The sequence below is a fragment of the Geotrypetes seraphini genome, chromosome 9, assembly GCF_902459505.1.
Source record: "Geotrypetes seraphini chromosome 9, aGeoSer1.1, whole genome shotgun sequence".
Classification (NCBI taxonomy): Eukaryota; Metazoa; Chordata; class Amphibia; order Gymnophiona; family Dermophiidae; genus Geotrypetes; species Geotrypetes seraphini.
Genome location: NC_047092.1, coordinates 109360067 through 109382021, shown reverse-complemented (window position 1 = coordinate 109382021; position 21955 = coordinate 109360067). Strand labels below are relative to the sequence as shown.

General features: G+C 45.3%; 1 protein-coding gene across 1 annotated transcript in view; it reads left to right on the top strand.

The window, feature by feature from the left end:
• ING5 (inhibitor of growth family member 5) overlaps positions 1–21955 on the top strand; it is a 517953-nt gene that overhangs the window by 167420 nt on the left and 328578 nt on the right. Inside the window, exon 5 of the mRNA XM_033958242.1 lies at positions 16051–16162. Coding sequence (XP_033814133.1) covers positions 16051–16162 — 112 coding nt within the window. The remainder of the gene's footprint in view (positions 1–16050; positions 16163–21955) is intronic.

The window sequence follows — 21955 nt, the reverse complement described above, 5'->3', positions numbered from 1 at the left end:
TATGAAAAGGCAGCATCTTACATACCTGCAGTGAGAAGTACAACAGCAATACACCCATTGTAAAACTAAACAAGCCAGACTAGTACAGATCAATCCTGCAGTCAATCCTAACAGAAAACCATGTCTTTCGAATACACAGAACACAGAAAACACCTTCGCCTAGTATGGAATGTCATCACAAACTTACCCCTCCCCCTTTTACAAAACTGTAGTGTGGATTTTAGCAACGGTGGTAACAGCTCTGACGCTCATAGAATTCTGAGCATCAGAGCTGCTACCACCACGGCTGGCGCTAAAAAACACTCCACAGTTTTGTAAAAGGGGGGATAAAATAGAAATACATAGACAAAGGTTAAATTGAACCAGCAAGAAGCTGGACTCTGCATACAATGCAATACCACAGAAACAGTGACACATATCTCCTAAAGCAATAAATAAATAGAAAATTTTTGTTCTATCTTTGTCTTCTCTGGTTTCTGCTTTCCCTCGTCTTCTTGTTACTCTCTTCCTTCCATCCACTGTCTGCCATCTCTCTTTCTGCCCCTATATGGCATCTTCTCTCCTTCTATGCCTCTTCCAGAAAACTGTATGCCTCCCCCTTCCATCTCTCCTTTCACCCCCCATTGGTCTGGTTATCCGTCTCCTCTCCTTCCCCCCTGCTCTGGCATCTCCTCTCTCCGCTCCCTTCCTCCTGTTCTTCCCTGGTCTTCCTTCTCAATTTATTTTCTGCCTCTGTCTAAATTCTTTTTTACTATTCAGTCTCAATTTCCCTCTTTCACTGTGTCTACCTATATGCTTGCCACCTCTTTCCCTCACTCCTTCCAGTAACTAACTCTATCCTCTTCCCTCAATCCTGCATGTGCCCTTTTTTTTATTTCTCCTCCCCACTTCCCTTCCAGCATCTGCTCCTCCTTTCCTCACACCTTCCATTCAGCAGCTGTCCTTCCTCTCCTCACATTTCCATTCAGTGTCTGTTTCCCTCTCTCTACCCCTTCCATCTACTGTTCACCCTCTATCTCGCTCCTTCCATTCACTGCCCTCTGTGCTCTTTCTTTCCAGTGTGCACCCTCTCTCTCTTCCATATAGCATCTTCCCTCTTTCTATGCTCCTTCCATAAACTATCTATCCCGTGCCCCTTCTCTCCTTTGTACATGATTGATTTCAACTCTGTCACCTCTCCGTTTTTTCTCTCTCTGTCACCACCCACTCCCCTATGCTCTGGCATCTCTCTCTTCTCCTTTCTTTCCTTCCCACCTCATGGTCTGGCATCATCCCTTCCCTGATTCCCGACATCTCTCTACTTTCCTTTTCTTCCATCTTTCCCTCCCCCTCCATGCTCTGACATCTCCTTCCTTTCCCCTTGATCTGGCATACCTTCCTCCTTCCCTCCATGCCCTGGTGTCTCTTCTTCCCTCCAAGCCCTGGCATCTCCTTTCATTCCCTCCAGTTGGGTACAGCAACACTCTCCCCAATTCTCTCCCCCTCTGCTCCCTTTCCTCCTTCTGTCACCCAAGGCCTGGTGTCCTGAACTTCATCAGGCAGCAGCAGCATTCACAATTCACTGCTGTTGCCGGCTTCAGGCCTTCCTCTCTGTCGGGTCCTGTCTTCATGAAAACAGGAAGTAGGCAGGACCCGGCAGAGAGGAAGGTCTGAAGCCTGCAACAGCAGCGAATTGTAAAAGCTGCTGCTGCCCGAAGAAGGTAATGGCGACAGGCCTTGGAGCACCGAGGCAGACCGCTTCTCCCCCCTCCCAGCCGAACCCCCCGCTGACCCTCCTATCTCTCCCCCCTCCAAGTGAACATTTCCAACCCTCCCAGCGAGAGCAGCAAACCTCCCTCCAGGAGCGTCAGCTGCTTTGCGGCTTTCTCCTGCCGGTGAAGCGTCACTGATGACATCAGTGACGCGGCAGAGGGAGGAGAAAGCCGCAAAGCAGCCGACGCTACTGGAGGGAGGTTTGCTGCTCTCACTGGGAGGGTGGGAGCGTGATAGGGACCGGGCCGGCTGTGCACCCTCCTAAGGCTGCACCTGGGGTGGACCACCCCCCGCCCCCCCTTGGTACGCCACTGTTCTGAAGTACAACAAGGTCGGAAGGAGTCAGAAAAATGTATCAAAGAGATAGGTTTTAATTGATTTCCTAAAGGATTGGTAGGAGGGAGTATTTGAGATGATGATGGTTAGCCATTTATTCCATTTGCCTGCTTGGAATGACAGTGTTCTATCAAGGAATCTCTTGTAGATGCAGCCCTTTAGGGAGGGTAAGGCAAACAAATAGGCGTTGCGTGTGCGAGTGGAGCTTGGGAATACAAAGTGGTGTGACATGTAGATTGGGGTATAAGCCTGTTAGGGGTTTTGAAGCAGAGGCAGGCAAATTTGACGATGACCCTTGCCCTCGAACGGCAACCAGTGAAGTTTTCTGTAGAACGGGCTAATATGATCTGACATTTTTAGGCCATATCGAGAGTCTCACTGGCTAAGCTTTTTGTTTTAATTTGTCTTCATAGACACAGAATGGCATAGAAGCCTCAGTATGTATGTGGCATAGACAACCCTTTCCTTAAAAAGATACTTACTATGTTTCACCAAAAATAAGACATGGTCTTATATTAATTTGTGTTCCAAAAAACACACTAGGGCTTATTTTTGTGAAATATCTTTTTTTTTATGTACAACAATCATTTCTCCCTTCCTCTCCTCCACCCCAATTCTTCCTCTATCCTTTCTCCCCCCTCCCAACATGCAGCATCTTTAACATAGTAACATAGTAGATGACAGCAGATAAAGACCCGAATGGCCCAACCTGGTTCAATCTTTAAAATTTTTTTTCTTCTTAGCTATATCTGGGCAAGAATCCAATGCCCTGCCTGGTTCTGTGTTTATGTTCCAACTACTGAAGTCTCCATCAAAGCTCACTCCAGCCCATCTACTCCATCCCAGCCATTGACGCCCTCCATAGCCTATCCTCAACCAAATGTCCATGTACAAACACAGACTGTGCAAGTCTGCCCAGTACTGGCCTTAGTTCTTCACTAATATACTATTATTTTCTGATTCTATATCCTCTGTGTTCATCCCACGCTTTTTTGAACTCTGTCAGCGTTTCCCTCTTCACCACCTCTCTCGGGAGCACATTCCAGGCATCCACCACCATCTCCGTAAAGAAGAATTTCCTTACATTGCTCTTGAGTCTACCACCCCTCAACCTCAAATTATGTCCTCTGGTTTTACCATTTTCCTTTCTCTGGAAAAGATTTTGTTCTACATTAATATCTTTCAAGTATTAATGTATTAATATCTTTCAAGTATTAATCATTAATATCTTTCAAGTATTAATTCAAGCCGTCCCCCGCACCGAAACCAGCGGGCAGAGAACAACTTCGGGGCCGACCAACCAGCTTGGGAGCACTGTTCCGCCCCCTCCCCCGATCCAGCAGGGGATCCTGCTAAAAAAGCCCCAGCACCAGCAGCTTTTCTCCAGCCACCCCCCGCACCGAAACCAGCGGGCAGAGAACAACTTTGGGGCCGACCAACCAGCGTGAGAGCACTGCTCCGCCCCCTCCCCCGATCCAGCAGGGGATCCTGCTAAAAAAGCCCCAGCACCAGCAGTTTTTCTCCAGCCATCCCCCGCACCGAAACCAGCGGGCAGAGAACAACTTCGGGGCCGACCAACCAGCGTGGGAGCACTGCCCCGCCCCCTCCCCGATCCAGCAGGGGAACCTGCTGAAAAAGTCCCAGTGCTAACGGCAACTGACCCGTCCAACCGCCACTAACAGCACAGCTACTCTGCATGAGCAGTCGCCATCTCCTCATAGAACACTTATTGTTTCTCATTGCCACTTATTACCCCTACACGTTATTATCCTGCTACCAAGTTTGATTTACTGTTTCTCATTGCCACTTATTACCCCTACATGTTATTACCCTGCTACCAAGTTTGATTTTCCAGCTGTTCTGATTCTTACTCTACCTACTGCTGATCATCCAGTTCGTAATCCTAGCAGACTACCCAGTCCACTATCCTGTCGCTCATCCAGTTTAGATATCATAGTTCACCCTCCTCTAAGATCGGGCTCCATCCCAATCTTCTTCCTCTTTTGATTCAAACTACCTAGCTCTTCCCCCGATAAAGCTCTCCCCCAATAACAAAAAAAATCAAACAAAAAAAAAACTAACCCTCATCATGAATCCGCCTTCATGGCTCCTTCTCCTGCTCTGCTCTTCTCCCTACACCACCCCTTGCTTGAAACCTCCTCCCCCCAACCTTCCCGACCCCTCAATTGACTTTAACATCTGCCCTGGCCTCAAAATCCCCACGTTGCTGCGCACCAGAAACCATCCCTCCAAAAAAAAACCCCTCAAAGAGTCAACCACGCATCCCTAAAACCTGTTCCCTCCGCAAATCTCCCCAACCTTGCTTCAGATTCCTCTCACCCCAGTCCCAACACTCTATTGCAACGCCAGATCCACTTGCAATAAGATTCAAATCCTGAAGGACCTACTCAAAGACTCTGACCCGGGATTCCTATGCGTCACGGAATCTTGGATCACAAAAGATGACATATTTACTCAAAATGAACTCTGCTCCCATGGCTACCAAGGTCTCTTCTCTCCCAGAACCAACCGAAAAAGGAGGCGGTCCTGGCACTAATCTACAAATCATTCTTCGATGTCCAGCTCATCGAAAAGGGCAGCCACACCTCTCTAGAATACATGCTAGCCTCGATCAATGACGAACTCCAACCTCACCCACTGGGTATCCTACTTCTTTACCGCCCACCTACCCAATGGAACAAATCCTCTGATCTCGTTCTCGAAACCATTTCAAACGCCTTCCTCAAATTTCAAAGACTTTTGATCATTGGGGACATCAGTCTCCACCTTGATAACAACTCCAACAAGGACACGATTGAACTGAAGAGTTTCCTCATCTCTCTTGGTTTTTCCCCACCTTCACCTTCCCCAACCCATGAAAAGGGACACACTCTAGACCTCATCATTTTCCTGGACCTTACCGCATACAAAACCGTAGCCGGCGACACCCGCTGGGAGCAGGTCCCCTGGTCTGACCACTTCCTTGGGACCTTCAGTCTCCCCATCTTCATGTCGCATCTTGGGGCTCCCCCCCGCTCCTCTAATTCCATTACCTTTCGCAAAAAAATTTCAAGCGACCTGTTCTGGACAAAATTTCTCAAACAACTCTCCTCTGCTCCTAAGCCTGCAGACCCCGAATCCAACTGGCATAACTGGACTGCCCTCTCCGAGTAAACCTACCACTCCCTCGCCCCCCTTTCCACCAAATCAATCTCCTACCCTCGCAAAGCCCCTTGGTACCTCCCTTATCACAGTGAACTAAAGCAGAAATGTTGAGCCCTGGAGCGCAAATGGAAAAAATCTAACTCCCCTATAGACAGTCCTGGAGAGCCAACATTAAGCTCTACAATTCAGCACTAAAAAAAGCAAGGAAGAACTTCTACGGCGTGAAAATCTCCAGATCCAACAACCAGAGCAGTACACTTTTCAAAATCTGGCACTCTCTAACCTCCAAAAGAGACTCCATCTCTCTCCCCTCCTCTCCCTCAGCCGAAGTTCTAGCAAAATTCTTCAATGAAAAGGTCACTACCCTACGTTGTTCCTTCCCACCTGCAATCTCCTACAACTCCCTGGTGCTCACTGACCCCAACCCTTCTCTAATGGCCCCTAGCACTATTCCAGCCGACAGATTCTGGGCTGCCTTTGAGCACGTATCCGAATCCCACATCCTTAAACTCTGTCTCAAACTGAAATCTTGCAATTGTTCTTTGGACCCTTTCCCCTCCTGCCTCTACGAGGAAATACCCACTCAGGCCATCTCTTCCATTACCAAACTCCTAAACTCCGCCCTATATTCGGGCCTCTTCTCCCCAGAAATGGGCCATATCGCCTTAACCCCTCTAGTGAAAAAACCCGACCTCAACCCTTCTACACCATCCAACTATCACCCAATAGCAAATATCCCTCTCCTAACCAAGTTGCTCGAGACCATCATATCGACCCAACTCTCATCCTATCTAGAGAAATTCTCCATTCTCCTACCTTACCAATATGGCTTTCGCCCCAACTTCAGCACTGAATCCCTACTGACCTCCCTAATCTCCAAGGTTCAACAACTTCACTCCCGCAACAAGTTCGCCGTCCTCCTGCAATTCGATCTTTCTGCCGCTTTCGACGTGTTCACCACGATATTCTAATCTACCAACTCTCCGACATTGGCATCACCTCTACAGTCCTTGAATGGTTCTCAAAATTCCTCCACTCCCGATCCTACATTGTCAATAGGAATGGCACCTCATCCTCCCCCTGGATATCAATCTGTGGAGTCCCGCAAGGCTCACCTTTATCTCCTATCCTTTTCAACATTTATATGACCTCTCTAAAACTCCTCCATCTATACAATATACCCCTATGCTGATGACATCCTCGTCCTTCTCGAGACCGACTCGAATCTCACTAATCTCTCAGAGAACATATCCTCTTGTATCTCGAACCTCCAATCCTGGGCCCACACCGTCCAAATGAAATTGAATGAATCCAAGACAAAATTACTCTGGCTTGGCCCAAATTTATCTCAGCTACCCACCTCAATCCCACTGCCCTCTGGCTCCACTCTGCAGCAAGGTCCTGGGCATCATCATTGACTCTACATTGTCCTTCAATGACCACCTCAACTCCCTGGTAAAAAAATGCTACTTCAGCCTACACATGCTGAGGAAAGTAAGATCCTGCTTCCACCAAAAACATTTTGCCGTTCTCGTCCAATCCATCATCCTCTCCAGACTGGACTACTGCAATTCTATCTTCATTAGCCTAACAAAGAAAAACCTTCACAGACTCCAACGGATCCAAAATGCTGCGGCCAAGCTTATCTTTGCAAAAAGTAAATTCGATCATGTCTCACCGCTCTTTTCCAAGCTTCATTGGCTCCCGATATTTTCCAGAGTTCACTTCAAATGCATCTGCCTAACTTTCAAGATCCTCCATGGCATCCTTCCTCCTTTAATTCCACTTTCTTGGAATTCCTCAAATCTTAATACCACCAAATCTACCCAAAAATCGAAATTATCCTTCCCCTCATTAAAAGGCATTTCCCACCCAGGAAAACTGGGGACTTCCCTCTCCTTCAGATTCATCGAGCTCTGGAACAACCTTACCTCCCCTCTTCTAAACCTGAGTGCTCTTCAACTCTTCCATAAACATCTGAAAACCTGGCTCTTCTCCAAAACCTAACACTCCCCCCTCTTCTGACATCCTAGCCCTCTAACATTCTTCTCCCCTCTGATCTTCATCTAGCCCTTCCATGGAGTTCCTTTCTAATTACAATTCCTGTAAACCGTGCCGAGCTACACAACTATGGAGATGGTGCGGTATACAAACCCAAGGTTTAGTTTAGTATAGTTTGAATGTCTGAATCATATCTGCCCCTCCTTTCCTCTAGGGTATACATATTCAGCGCTTCCAGTCTCTCCTCATACGTTTTTTGGCATAAACCTCCTGTCATTTTTGTCACCCTCCTTTGGACTGCTTCAAGTCTTCTTATGTCCTTTGCCAGATATGGTCTCCAAAACTGAACACAATACTCCAAGTGGGGCCTCACCAACGACCTGTACAGGGGCTTCAACACCTTCGTTCTTCTACTGGTTACTCCTTTCTTTATACAGCCCAGCATCCTTCTGGCAGTAACCACCGCCTTGTCCCACTGTTTTTTCACCTTTAGATCCTTGGACACTATCACCCTAAGGTCCCTCTCCCCATCCGTGCATATCAGCCTCTCACCTCCCAACATATATGGTTCCTTCCGATTATTAATCCCCAAATGCATTACTCTACATTTCTTTGCATTGAATTTTAGTTGCCAGATATTAGACCATTCCTCTAACTTTTGTAGATCCTTTTTCATCTTTTCCACTCTCTCCTCGGTGTCTACTCTGTTACAAATCTTGGTATCATCTGTTAAAAGGCAAACCTTTCCTTCTAACCCTTCAGCAATGTCACTCACAAACATATTGAACAGGATCAGCCCCAGCACTTAACCCTGAGGGACTCCACTACTACTACTATTACTATTAATTATTTCTATCACCTTTCTTTCCTCCGCGTGACTTCCATTAACCACCACCCTCTAGCGTCTGTCTGACAGCCAGTTTCTAATCCAGTTCACCACTTTGAGTCCTAACTTCAGCCCTTCAAGTTTGTTCAACATCCTCATATGAGGAACCGTGTCAAAGGCTTTGCTGAAGTCTAAGTAAATTACATCTAGCATATGTCCTCGATCCAGCTCTCTGGTCACCCAATCAAAAAATTAAATCAGGTTCGTTTGGCACGATTTACCTTTTGTAAAGTCATGTTGCCTCGGATCCTGTAACCCATTAGATTCCAGGAAGTACACTATCCTTTCTTTCAGCAACACTTCCATTATTTTTCCAACAACTGAAGTGAGGCTCACCGGCCTATAGTTTCCTGCTTCATCCCTGTGACCACTTTTATTAATAGGGATCACATCCGCTCTCCTCCAGTCCCCAGGAATCACTCCCGTCTCCAGAGATTTGTTGAATAAGTCTTTTTAATAGGACCTGCCAGAATCTCTCTGAGCTCCCTCAGTATCCTGTGATGGATCCAGTCTGGTCCCATCGCTTTGTCCACCTTCAGTTTTTCAAGTTGTTCATAAACATTTTCCTCCATGAACAGTGCAGAATATACTCCATTTTCTTGTGTAACTTTGCCAGACAACCTTGGTCCTTCTCCAGTATTTTCTTCCGTAAACACGGAGCAGAAGTATTTGTTTAGCATGTTTGTTTTTTCCTCATCACTATCCACATATCGTTTCTTAGCATCTTTTAGTTTAGCAATTCCATTTTTTATCTTCCTCCTTTCACTTGTATATCTGAAAAAAAAATTTGGCTCCCTTTTTTACATTTTTAGCCATTTGCTCTTCCACCTTCTCTTTTGCCAGACGATCTCTCTTGGCTTCTTTCAGTTTCACCCGGTGTCCTTTCTATACTCCTCATCTTGATTTTTTTTTTAATTTTTTTAAATATTTCAGAAACACCAACTCATTTGCCTTTATTTTCTCCGCAACTAGTTTGGAGAATCATATTGGTTTCCTTTTTCTCTTGTTTTTATTTATTTTCTTCACATAAAGGTCTTTAGCCATTTTTATTGCTCCTTTCAGCTTAGACCACTGTTTTTCCACTTCTCTTCTTCCTCCCATCCTAACAGCTCTTTCTTCAGATACTCTTCCATTTTATTAAAGTTTGTATGTTTGAAATCTAGGACTTTAAGTATTGTGAGGCCTGGGCTGGGCGTTCCCTCTGCAGCGTCTTTCTATCCCTCCCTCCCATCCCTCTGTGCAGCAGAACCCCACCGACGCTCCCACCGTGAGCCTGATATCTCCACTCCAAAAGAATTCAAAACAGTGGCGGCGCCAGCACTTTAAATGGACTGCTTTGCAGTCTTCTCTCTGCTGCATGATGATGTCAGATGGAAGGCCCATCCCAGGCGGGGAAGACTGCGAAGCAGCCCTTCAGAGCGCTGCCGCTGTTTTTGGAGGCCTCTGGAGCTGCTGCACAAGGGGTTGGGTGAGAGGGGAGGAAAGATGCTGCACATTGGGGGGGGGGGGGTGGAGAAAAAGGAAAGAGGAAGAATTGGGGTGGGTGATTGTTGTACATTAAAAAAAAAAGACATTCCACGAAAATAAGCCCTACTGCGTTTTTTGGAACACAAATTAATATAAGACCCTGTCTTATTTTCGGTGAAACACAGTAAGTATTTTGTTACGGAAAGAGTTGTCTTGCCATTCTATGCCATTCTGTGAAGACAAATTAAAACAAAAAGCTTAGCCAGTGAGACTCTCAATATAAAGTGCAACTAAAGAAGAAAACATTACCAGAGAAGTTATTTCCAAATTAATCAGTGCATAGTAGTAGTGCAAGCAACAATTTATTTTATTCACTACAGAATAAAAATAAGAACCCTCTCCCATAACAACACCTGTAAAAGAAAACAGTGTTCCATTCTGAGTTTCTTAAAAAGCACTCACATTTTATTCTGTTCTATTCTCAAGAAACAAAGAAGATCCAGAGTGAAAGGCAGACAGGATTCTTCTGAATTTTTATGCCTTTACCACATAGGCACACTATCTCTCTTTCACAGCTAGATTATCATTAAAATAAATAAAACCAAGAGAAAAAGGAAGCTGATACGGTTCTCCAAACTAGTGGCGGAGAAAATAAAGGCGAAAGAGTTGGTGTTCGTGAAATATAAAAAAATCCAAGAAGAGGAGTGCAGAAAGGTCTACAGGGTGAAACTGAAAGAAGCCAAGAGAGAGATATGTCTGGCGAAAGCACAGGCAGAAGAACAAATAGCTAAAAATGTAAAAAAGGGAGACAAAAATATTTTCAGATATATTAGTGAAAGGAGGAAGATGAAAAATGGAATTGCTAAACTAAAAGATGCTGGGAACCGATATGTGGAGAGTGATGAGGAAAAAGCAAATGTGCTAAACAAATACTTCTGTTCTGTGTTCACAGAAGAAAATCCTGGAGAAGGACCGAGATTGTCTGGCAAAGTTACAGGAGAAAATGGAGTAGATTCTGCGTCGTTCACAGAGGAGAGTGTTTATGAGCAACTTGAAAAACTGAAGCGATGGGACCAGACGTGATCCATCCAAGGATACTAAGGGAGCTCAGAGAGGTTCTGGCGAGTCCTATTAAAGGCTTGTTCAACAAATCTCTGGAGATGGGAGTGATTCCTGGGGACTGGAGGAGAGTGGACGTGGTCCCTATTAATAAAAGTGGTCACAGGGATGAATCAGGAAACTACAGGCCGGTGAGCCTCACTTCAGTTGTTGGAAAAATAATGGAAGTGTTGCTGAAAGAAAGGATAGTGTACTTCCTGGAATCTAATGGGTTACAGGATCCGAGGCAACATGGCTTTACAAAAGGTAAATCGTGCCAAACGAACCTGATTTAATTTTTTGATTGGGTGACCAGAGAGCTGGATCGAGGACATATGCTAGATGTAATTTACTTAGACTTCAGCAAAGCCTTTGATACGGTTCCTCATATGAGGCTGTTGAATAAACTTGAAGGGCTGATGTTAGGACCCAAAGTGGTGAACTGGGTTAGAAACTGGCTGTCGGACAGACACCAGAGGGTGGTGGTTAATGGAAGTCGCTCGGAGGAAGGAAAGGTGAGTAGTGGAGTCCCTCAGGGTTCAGTGCTGGGGCCAATCCTATTCAATATGTTTGTGAGTGACATTGCTAAAGGGTTAGAAGGAAAAGTGTGCCTTTTTGCAGATGATACCAAGATTTGTAACAGAATAGACACCGAAGAGGGAGTGGAAAATGTGAAAAAGGATCTGCAAATGTTAGAGGAATGGTCTAATGCCTGGCAACTAAAATTCAATGCAGAGTAATGCATTTGGGGATTAATAATCAGAAGGAACAACATATGCTGGGAGGTGAGAAACTGATATGCACGGACGGGGAGAGGGACCTTGGGATGATAGTGTCCAAAGATCTAAAGGCGAAAAAACAGTGTGACAAGGCAGTGGCTGCTGCCAGAAGGATGCTGGGCTGTATAAAGAGAGATGTAGCCAGTAGAAGAAAGAAGGTGTTGATTCCCCTGTACAGGTCGTTGATGAGGCCCCACTTAGAGTATTGTGTTCAATTTTGGAGACCGTATCTGGCAAAGGACATAAGAAGACTTGAAGCAGTCCAAAAGAGGGTGACAAAAATGACATGAGGTTTGTGCCAAAAGACGTATGAGGAGAGACTGGAAACCCTGAATATGTATACCCTAGAGGAAAGGAGGGGCAGATATGATTCAGACGTTCAAATACTTGAAAGGTATTAATGTAGAACAAAATCTTTTCCAGAGAAAGGAAAATGGTAAAACCAGAGGACATAATTTGAGGTTGAGGGGTGGTAGACTCAAGAGCAATGTAAGGAAATTCTTCTTTACGGAGATGGTGGTGGATGCCTGGAATGTGCTCCCGAGACAGATGGTGGAGAGGAAAACAGTGACCGAGTCAAAGAAGCGTGGGATGAACACAGAGGATCTAGAATCCGAAAATAATATTAAATATTGAACTAAGGCCAGTACTGGGCAGACTTGCATGGTCTGTGTCTGTATATGGCCGTTTGGGGGAGGATGAGCTGAAGAGGGCTTAAATGGCTGAGAGAGTTTAGATGGAGTGGAGTAGGTTTTAATGGAGATTTTGGCAGTTGGAACCTAAGCACAGTACTGGATAGAGCTTTGGATTCTTGCCCAGAAATAGCTAAGAAGAAAAAATAAAAAAATTTAAATTGAAACAGGTTGGGCAGACTGGGTGGACCATTCGGGCCTTTATTTGCCATCATCTGCTATGTTACTATGCAGCACCTCTAGGCCTGAATACAATTCATATCATCATTATCAAAGCATGGAAGTTGATTTTAATGCTGGAATTAAAAACAGAAATGAGGAATGCCGACCTGGATGTGGTGGCGATAACTGAGACCTGGCTCACGGATTCCCACGGGTGGGACATGGTCATACCGGGTTACAACTTACTTCGCCAGGACAGGGAGGGCAAAATGGGAGGAGGTGTACTTCTTCACCGAAAGGGTGGTCGATCATTGGAACGAGCTGCCCCAGCAGGTGATTGAGGCCAACAGCGTATCAGATTTTAAGAGAAAATGGGATATTCACGTGGGATCTATAGGGCAGTAAAAGTCAGGGAGTAGGTCATTGGTATGGGCAGACTCGATGGGCTGTGGCCCTTTTCTGCCGTCAATTTCTATGTTTCTATATACTAAAGATGACATTAAGGTCACCAGAATCACAGATGTCCACTACACTGGGGAATCCCTTTGGGTAAATTTGGCCAGAGGGAAGGACAAATGCTTGTATCTTGGCATAATATACAGACCCCCAAGACAACAGGATGACCTAGATATGGAATTAATCAGAGATATAGAGAATATCACCTTGTGTGGGGACACAGTATTGTTAGGTGACTTCAACATGCCTGATGTGGATTAGGACACGCTTTCCTCTGCTTCCGGCAGCAGCAGGAGGCTATTAAACTCTATGAAGGGAGCAAGACTCAGGCAACTGGTGTTGGAACCAACAAGGGATCAGGCAATACTGGACCTGATACTTACCAATGGAGAAAGTGTAACAGAGGTCTCGGTGGGCGACACATTGGCCTCCAGTGATCACAACATGGTATGGTTCAATCTCAGGAAAGGTTTCACTAAATCTACCACACTGACCAAGGTCCTCAAATTCAAGGACACAAACTTCAAAGAAATGGGAGACTTCGTTCACCAGGCGCTACAAAGCCAAGCAGAAACCGATAACGTGGAAGAAATGTGGTCGACTTTGAAAGCCACCATACAAGAAGCAATAAACCGCTATGTTAAATCAGTAAGTAAACGGCGAAGGAACAATAAGCCACAGTGGTTCTCTGCGGAGATTTCGGACCTCATCAAGGAGAAGAAAAAAGCATTCATCTCATACAAACAATCAGGGAAACAGGACTCTAGGGAAGTCTATCTGGCCAAGTCAAAAGCCATCAAAACAGCAGTTAGGGAGGCCAAATTCCGCATGGAGGAGTCTCTAGCGAACATCCAGAAAGGAGATAAATCCTTCTTCAGGTATATCAGTGACAGAAATAAGAACTCAGGCGGGATAGTACGTTTTAGGAAACCAGATGGAAACTATGTAGAAGCGGACTCGGAAAAAGCCCAACTGTTAAATGAATACTTCTGCTCAGTCTTCACCCGCGAGGCGCCAGGACTCGGCCCTCAGCTACAGACAAGGGTTGACACAGATGACCCGTTTAGTAATTTCGAGTTTACACCCAGCAGTGTCTACTGCGAGCTGTCAAAGCTTAAGGTTAACAAGGCAATGGGGCCTGACAACCTACACCCCAAGGTGCTCAGAGAGTTGTGTGATGTCTTGGCGGAACCGCTATCCGCGCTCTTCAATCTCTCCCTTAGTATGGGTAATGTTCCGTTGGACTGGAAGATGGCTAATGTCATTCCACTCCACAAGAAAGGCTCCAAGATGGAGACAGCAAACTACAGACCGGTGAGTCTCACATCAATAGTGTGCAAATTAATGGAAACTCTAATCAAACGCCAATTGGATACGATCCTGAACGAGGAGAATCTATGGGATCTCTGTCAACATGGATTTACTAAGGGGAGATCCTGCCAATCCAACCTGATCAGCTTCTTTGACAGGGTGATGAGGAAGCTGGATGTTGGGGGAGTCCCTGGACATCGTATACCTGGACTTCAGTAAAGCATTCGATAGCGTACCACACCGCAGGTTGCTGAGCAAGATGAGTTCTATAGGATTGGGCGACACATTGACGAAATGGGTTGGGAACTGGCTTGGAGGTAGGCTTCAGAGGGTAGTGGTGAACGGCACCCCCTCCGAATTGACGGAGGTAATCAGTGGAGTGCCACAGGGCTCAGTCCTGGGCCCGATCCTATTCAACATCTTTATAAGAGACTTGGCAGAAGGGCTGCGAGGTAAAATAACATTATTCGCCGATGACGCCAAACTAAGCGATGTAGTGGGCAAAAGCACAACAGACATAAATTAAATGTCCGACAACATGATGCACGACCTACTCCTACTGGAGCGCTGGTCTAGGTCCTGACAACTCAGCTTCAATGCCAAAAAATGCAAAGTCATGCACCTGGGCAGCCAAAATCCATGCAAGACTTACACCCTTAATGGCGAGATCCTAACAAGAACTGAAGCAGAACGAGACTTAGGGGTGATCGTCAGTGAGAACATGAAGACTGCCAATCAAGTGGAGCAAGCTTCATCCAAAGCAAGGCAAATCATAGGTTGCATACGCAGGAGTTTCGTCAGCCGTAAGCCTGAAGTCATTATGCCATTGTATAGATCCATGGTGAGGCCCCACCTGGAATACTGTGTGCAATTCTGGAGGCCGCATTACCGTAAGGATGTGCTGAGACTGGAGTCGGTCCAGAGAATGGCCACCCGGATGGTCTCGGGACTCAAGGATCTCCTGTACGAGGAACGGCTGGATAAGTTGCAGCTTTACTCACTCGAGGAACGCAGAGAGAGGGGTGACACGATCGAGACATTCAAGTATCTCACGGGCCGCATCAAGGTGGAAGAAGATATCTTCTTTTTCAAGGGTCCCGCAGCAACAAGGGGGCATCTGTGGAAGATCAGGGGGAAACTGTACGGGGACACCAGGAAATTATTTTTCACTGAAAGGGTGGTTGATCGCTGGAATAGTCTTCCACTTCAGGTTATTGAGGCCAGCAGCGTGCCTGATTTTAAGGCCAAATGGGATAGACACGTGGGATCTATTCACAGAGAAAGGTAGGGGAGGGTCATTGGGGTGGGCAGACTAGATGGGCCGTGGCCCTTATCTGCTGTCTATTTCTATGTTTCTATGTCTTTAAAAAGCTTTTGTTAGCAACCATCAGGTTCACACAAAAATTTTTGTAAGAGTTCAGAAAACAATTGAAGAGTTGTGGAGGCTCACAGTGGCGTATGAAAGGTATGTCGGAGGAGGGGGGGCCCTGGGTGTAGGGATCTCAGGGTTGCTGGAGCAGTGAATCTGTGGTCCACCTGTGTATGGCCGTTGGCTTCACTAGCCTCTGCCCCCCTCTGACATCAACTTCCTCTTCTGGAGCAGGAGACTAGCAGAGGAAAGATGCTGCACATGGGGGGGGGGGAGAAAGGAAAGAGGAAGAATTGGGGTGAAGGAGAGGAAGGGAGAGATGATTGGCAAATCAGGCAGCACTAATGTAAGGGATGGAGTCGGAGTGGCTTCGGGGGGTTGATCTTAACTAGGGCTTATTTTTGAGGTAGGGTTTATATTAGGAGCATCTTTAAAAATCATGGTATGGTTTATTTTCAGGATAGGTCTTATTTTCGGGGAAACACAATAGTTGGTTCTAAGATACATGGTTGCCACCCTGATCCATGTGTTTCTCCTTCAGTGTTGTGAGGTTTCTTTTGTCCTTTTCTGGTACAGGTGGATAAACACATCCGGCGATTGGATGCAGACCTGGCACGGTTTGAAGCAGACCTAAAGGAGAAGCTGGAGTGTAGTGACTTTGAAAGTGCTGAAGCACGAGGTCTAAAAAGTATGTTCTGATTCAGAATGCCATTTGTGCTTGAAGATGTGTGGCAAGAGCTATGCAGAAGACCAACTTAAGGCATTGTTTACTGAAATCATAAGTTGGGTGAATGCAACATTGTTTATTTCTTATGAATATAAGGAACCAGATCAAGGCATAGGCAAACTAGGTATATACCTCAGGTCCAAATGTTTAGGGAGGAGGCCCTGTCAGATGTGTTGAGGTCTCGGGAGTCTTGGATTGCCAACTATCTGGATTTTTATAGGATTCTACAAATTTGTAAATTACCAGGCTCAGTCAGACACGATGGTTAAAGTATCTGGTATTTTTTTTCATAATTTAGCCCTCTGTAGCTAGCTATCAATTCTTCCCCATCCAGTGCAAAGGCTGTGGTAGGATCCAGCCAATGGGGAGGCTTCTAGTCCCAGGAAGAAGAGGCTTTGCACTCTATGGTGTTTTCAGGAGAGCTGTGGAATTAGTGAGTATTTAGGGGAATGGGATTGTTGAAAGAGAGTAGAAATTTAAGAATGAGAGAAAGTGAAGGGTCTGCTGCAGGCTGAGGAAAAGAACTGGCAACAAATTCAAGAACTTTGCCTGATGGTGTGGAGATAGGATTACTACCTGAGAGAGTGCATGCACTTGTATACATTTCTTTGTCATATAAACAGAGCTTTCCTTTGAAAATCTTCCACTTGAAAGTCCACTGCTATAAATATACTTGTGTAGGAGGTGAGCCTGTCTCTAGTAGGCTGATTCATGAAAGGTTTATTATTGTCAAAGTGCTCTATCAAACCTGTCATGGGATCTTAATGTGGTTCTCACTATAGAATGACATGAGGACAAAGTTTTCCCTGTCCCTGCAAGTTCTTTTCCTGTCCATATCCCATTCCTGCAAGCTCTGTCTCCATCTGCACAAGCCTCAAACACTTTAAAATTATAAGTGTTTGAGGCTTGTGCTGTTAAGGTAGAGCTTACAGGAATGGGGCAGGGACAGAGATAGCGACAAAACTCGCGGGGTGGGGAAATTGAGTTAATATGGGGACGGGGACAAATTTGTCCCTGTGTCATTCTCCAGTTCTCTCCCAGCTGATGAAAACTGCCTTTTGAGCCACTTGATTCCCATTATTTGATGTTTTTGACCTGGAAAGTGGTATTTCTGGTGGCAGTCACTTCAGCTCATATGGTCAGTGAGCTTCAGGCTCTAGTAGTTGACTCACTGTACATGCTTAGTCAGACGAAAGCATGCTGTACGTGTATACTTTAAACCAGTGGTTCCCAACCCTGTCCTGGAGGACCACCAGGCCAATCAGATTTTCAGGCTAGCCCTAATGAATATGCATGAGAGAGATTTGCATATAATGGAAGTGACAGGCATGCAAATCTGCTTCATGCATATTCATTAGGGCTATCCTGAAAACCCGATTGGCCTGGTGGTCCTCCAGAACAGAGTTGGGGAACCACTGTTTTAAACTGCAAGGAAGCCTTAGGCTTCTATCTGGAGTGGACTAAAGCCTACAGATAGTCCACCCAGCTTTTTATTTCATTTGACCACACAATTTCCAATTGGCTGACAGATTGCATCTCCTTTTACATATATCTAGGCAGGGCTGATTTTTGGGGGTGATGTAAGTGCTCATAATGTCAGAGATCAGTCTCCATAGAGGAGATTTGCAAAGTTGCGATGTGAGCATCTATCCATACATTCACATCATGTGTTATGTTAAATGTTGACTTATATCCCGCCAAATCTTCATCAGATCAGTTCGGGACGGGTTACAACTAAGAAGAACTTTGTTATTGTAATGAGTATAATGTGGATGTAACTTAGAAGATACAATGTGGATATAACAAGTAAAATACAATGTAGAAGATGTAATATTGCATAGTAAGTATATACCACATGGTAACCAGAATGAATTTGTATTACCGTATATACTCGAATATAAGACCCCCAGTTTTCCCCCTCAAAGACAGGGGCTTAATATTCAAGTGCCCTACCCTGCCAGGCTCTGCACCTAACACCCCCTTCTCACTCCCTTCCCTGCCAGGCTCTGCACCCTGAACCCTGTCCCCCCTCCCTCCCTGCCCTGTACCATTTCCCTCTTTCCTCATGCCTTGCAGGCCTTCACTGGGCCTGCTCAGGGGTGGTCCAGGTTATGAGGGAACCCCCATTTCCCGTCCCAGCCGACTCCACCCCCCCTCGTGCACCCCCCACCAACACTCCTCGGTAGCCTTCTGCCTGCCAAAATCGGACATTCACACCTCCCTCCCACCTCCCCCACATACCTTTTGGGTCTCATGTGGCCAGCCAGTACATGGAGCAGGAGCGATCTTCCAGCTCTCCTGCTCCGTTTAGGCTGCTGGCTGAGAACTCACAGCAACCAATCAGCCAGTGGCCTCAAATGGAGCGGGAGAGCTGGAAGACATTGCTGGAAGACATTGCTGTGAACAAAGCTGTGAACTTCAATAAGATAAGTTGCTCTGCATTTCATATTCTGCTTGTTTCATGGTTTTCAGCATTATATCTGCTTAATTTCTCTTCTCATCCCTGTTTCTTACTAAAAAAAAAATAAATAAATAAACCCTTCTCTTTCCTCTGTTAAATCTTATTTCCTCTTCCTCTTCATAGGAAAAAGGGTAAGACTTTGTTAACTCTAATTAAATCCTGGTGCCTGTGGCTCAGGGTGACTAAAGTAGGGAAAATCCTGTTATAAATCTTGTGTTTTAGGGTAGCACTGATAGAACCTGCATTTTTGTTTAAAATACTGTGTTTTAGGTGGTATAGAGCCTATATTTCTGTCTTACTAGTATTCAGCCATTGTTTTCTGCTGATTAGGTGGAGAAGGGAGGGGCTCTGTTTTACTTCTAAGGTTAATTGCATTATCTTTGGGACATTGCTGTGAACAAGGCTGCCCTGGAACTTCAATAAGAAACCTTGCAGAGAAATTTAGACAATATGTTTCTAGGCATTTAAACTAGAAGGTGGGGGTGGTGTATGTATGAAGGACAATTATAGAGACCACCCCCAGCAAAAGAAAAGATGTGATAGTAGTAAAGATTGCAACATAAACAATATCAGCAACTCATTTCTTAGAATTGCAATGGAAAGTGAAACGAAACAAAAATCCATACAAAAAAAGGAGATTACCGCTGAAAAATAGCTGGAAAGCGATAACCACAAATGCTCACAGTCTAAGCAACAAAGTTCATGATCTGCAAGCCCTGATGTTAGAGGCAGATCTAGATATTGTTGCTATCACAGAGACATGGTTCAGTGAATCACATGGATGGGATGCAAACATATCGGGATATAATCTTTTTAGGAAGGACAGAGATGGTCATAAAGGTGGAGGAGTAGCTCTCTATGTAAAGATCAATATCCAAGCGACCGAAATGCAAGGGACCTGGGGAGAGGAAGAAGCGATATGGATTGCTCTGAAAAGAGAAGATGGAACTTCTATCTACGTGGGTGTAGTCTACAGACCTCCGACTCAATCGCAGCAAATTGATAAGGATCTGATTGTGGATATCCAAAAGTTTGGAAGGAAAGAGGAGGTTCTGCTGTTGGGAGATTTCAACCTGCCGGATGTGGACTGGAATGTTCCGTCTGCGGAATCGGAAAGAAGTAGAGAAATTGTGGATGCCTTTCAAGAGGCTCTGCTCAGACAAAGGTGACGGAACCCATAAGGGAAAAAGCGATATTGGATCTGGTCCTCACAAATGGAGAGAGTATCTCTAATGTTCGAGTGGGTGCTCACCTGGGAAGTAGCGATCATTAAAAAGATTTGGTTTGATATAACGGCTAAAGTGGAGAGCGGCCGCACGATAATTAAAGTCCTAGATTTCAAACGTACAGACTTTAATGCAATGGGAAAGTACCTGAAGAAAGAGCTGTTAGGATGGGAGGACATAAGAGAAGTGGAAAGACAGTGGTCTAAGCTGAAAGGAGCGATAAAAATGGCTACGGACCTTTATGTGAAGAAAAGCAATAAAAACAAGAGAAAAAGGAAGCCGATATGGTTCTCCAACCTAGTGGCTGAGAAAATAAAGGCGAAAGAGTTGGCGTTCATGAAATATAAAAAAACCCAAGAAGAGGAGAGCAGAAAGGACTACAAGATGAAACTGAAAGAAGCTAAGAGAGAGATACATTTGGCGAAGGCACAGGCGGAAGAACAAATGGCTAAAAATGTAAAAAAGGGAGATACAAATTTTTTCAGATATATTAGTGAAAGGAGGAAGATAAAAAATGGAATTGCTAGGCTTAAAGATGCTGGGAACAAATATGTGGAGAGTGGTGAGGAGAAAGCAAATGTGCTAAACAAATACTTCTGTTCTGTGTTCACAGAAGAAAATCCTGGAGAAGGACCGAGATTGTCTGGCAAAGTTACACGAGAAAATGGAGTAGATTCTGCGCCGTTCACGGAGGAGGGAGTTTATGAGCAACTTGAAAAACTGAAGGTGGACAAAGCGATGGGACCAGACGGGACCCAGGATACTAAGGGAGCTCAGAGAGGTTCTGGCGAGTCCTATTAAAGACTTGTTCAACAAATCTCTGGAGACGGGAGTGATTCCTGGGATTGGAAGAGAGCGGATGTGGTCCCTATTCATAAAAGTGGTCACAGGGATGAAGCAGGAAACTACAGGCCATAGTAACATAGTAGATGACGGCAGATAAAGACCCGAATGGTCCATCCAGTCTGCCCAACCTGATTCAATTTAAATTTTTTTTTTTTTTTTCTTCTTAGCTATTTCTGGGCGAGAATCCAAAGCTTTACCCGGTACTGTGCTTGGGTTCCAACTGCCGAAATCTCTGTTAAGACTTACTCCAGCCCATCTACACCCTCCCAGCCATTGAAGCCCTCCCCTGCCCATCCTCCTCCAAACGGCCATACACAGACGCAGACCGTACAAGTCTGCCCAGTAACTGGACTAGTTCAATCTTTAATATTATTTTCTGATTCTAAATCTTCTGTGTTCATCCCACGCTTCTTTGAACTCAGTCACAGTTTTACTCTCCACCACCTCTCTCGGGAGCGCATTCCAGGCATCCACCACCCTCTCCGTAAAGTAGAATTTCCTAACATTGCCCCTGAATCTACCACCCATCAACCTCAAATTATGTCCTCTGGTTTTACCATTTTCCTTTCTCTGGAAAAGATTTTGTTCTACGTTAATACCCTTTAAGTATTTGAACGTCTGAATCATATCTCCCCTGTCTCTCCTTTCCTCTAGGGTATACATATTCAGGGCTTCCAGTCTCTCCTCATACGTCTTCTGGTGCAAGCCTCCTATCATTTTCGTCGCCCTCCTCTGGACCGCCTCAAGTCTTCTTACGTCTTTCGCCAGATACGGTCTCCAAAACTGAACACAATACTCCAAGTGGGGCCTCACCAATGACCTGTACAGGGGCATCAACACCTTCTTCCTTCTACTGACTACGCCTCTCTTTATACAGCCCAGAATCCTTCTGGCAGCAGCCACTGCCTTGTCACACTGTTTTTTCGCCTTTAGATCTTCGGACACTATCACCCCAAGGTCCCTCTCCCAGACCGTGCATATCAGCTTCTCTCCTCCCAGCATATACGGTTCCTTCCTATTATTAATCCCCAAATGCATTACTCTGCATTTCTTTGCATTGAATTTTAGTTGCCAGGCATTAGACCATTCCTCTAACTTTTGCAGATCCTTTTTCATATTTTCCACTCCCTCTTCGGTGTCTACTCTGTTACAAATCTTGGTATCATCTGCAAAAAGGCACACTTTTCCTTCTAACCCTTCAGCAATGTCACTTACATACAT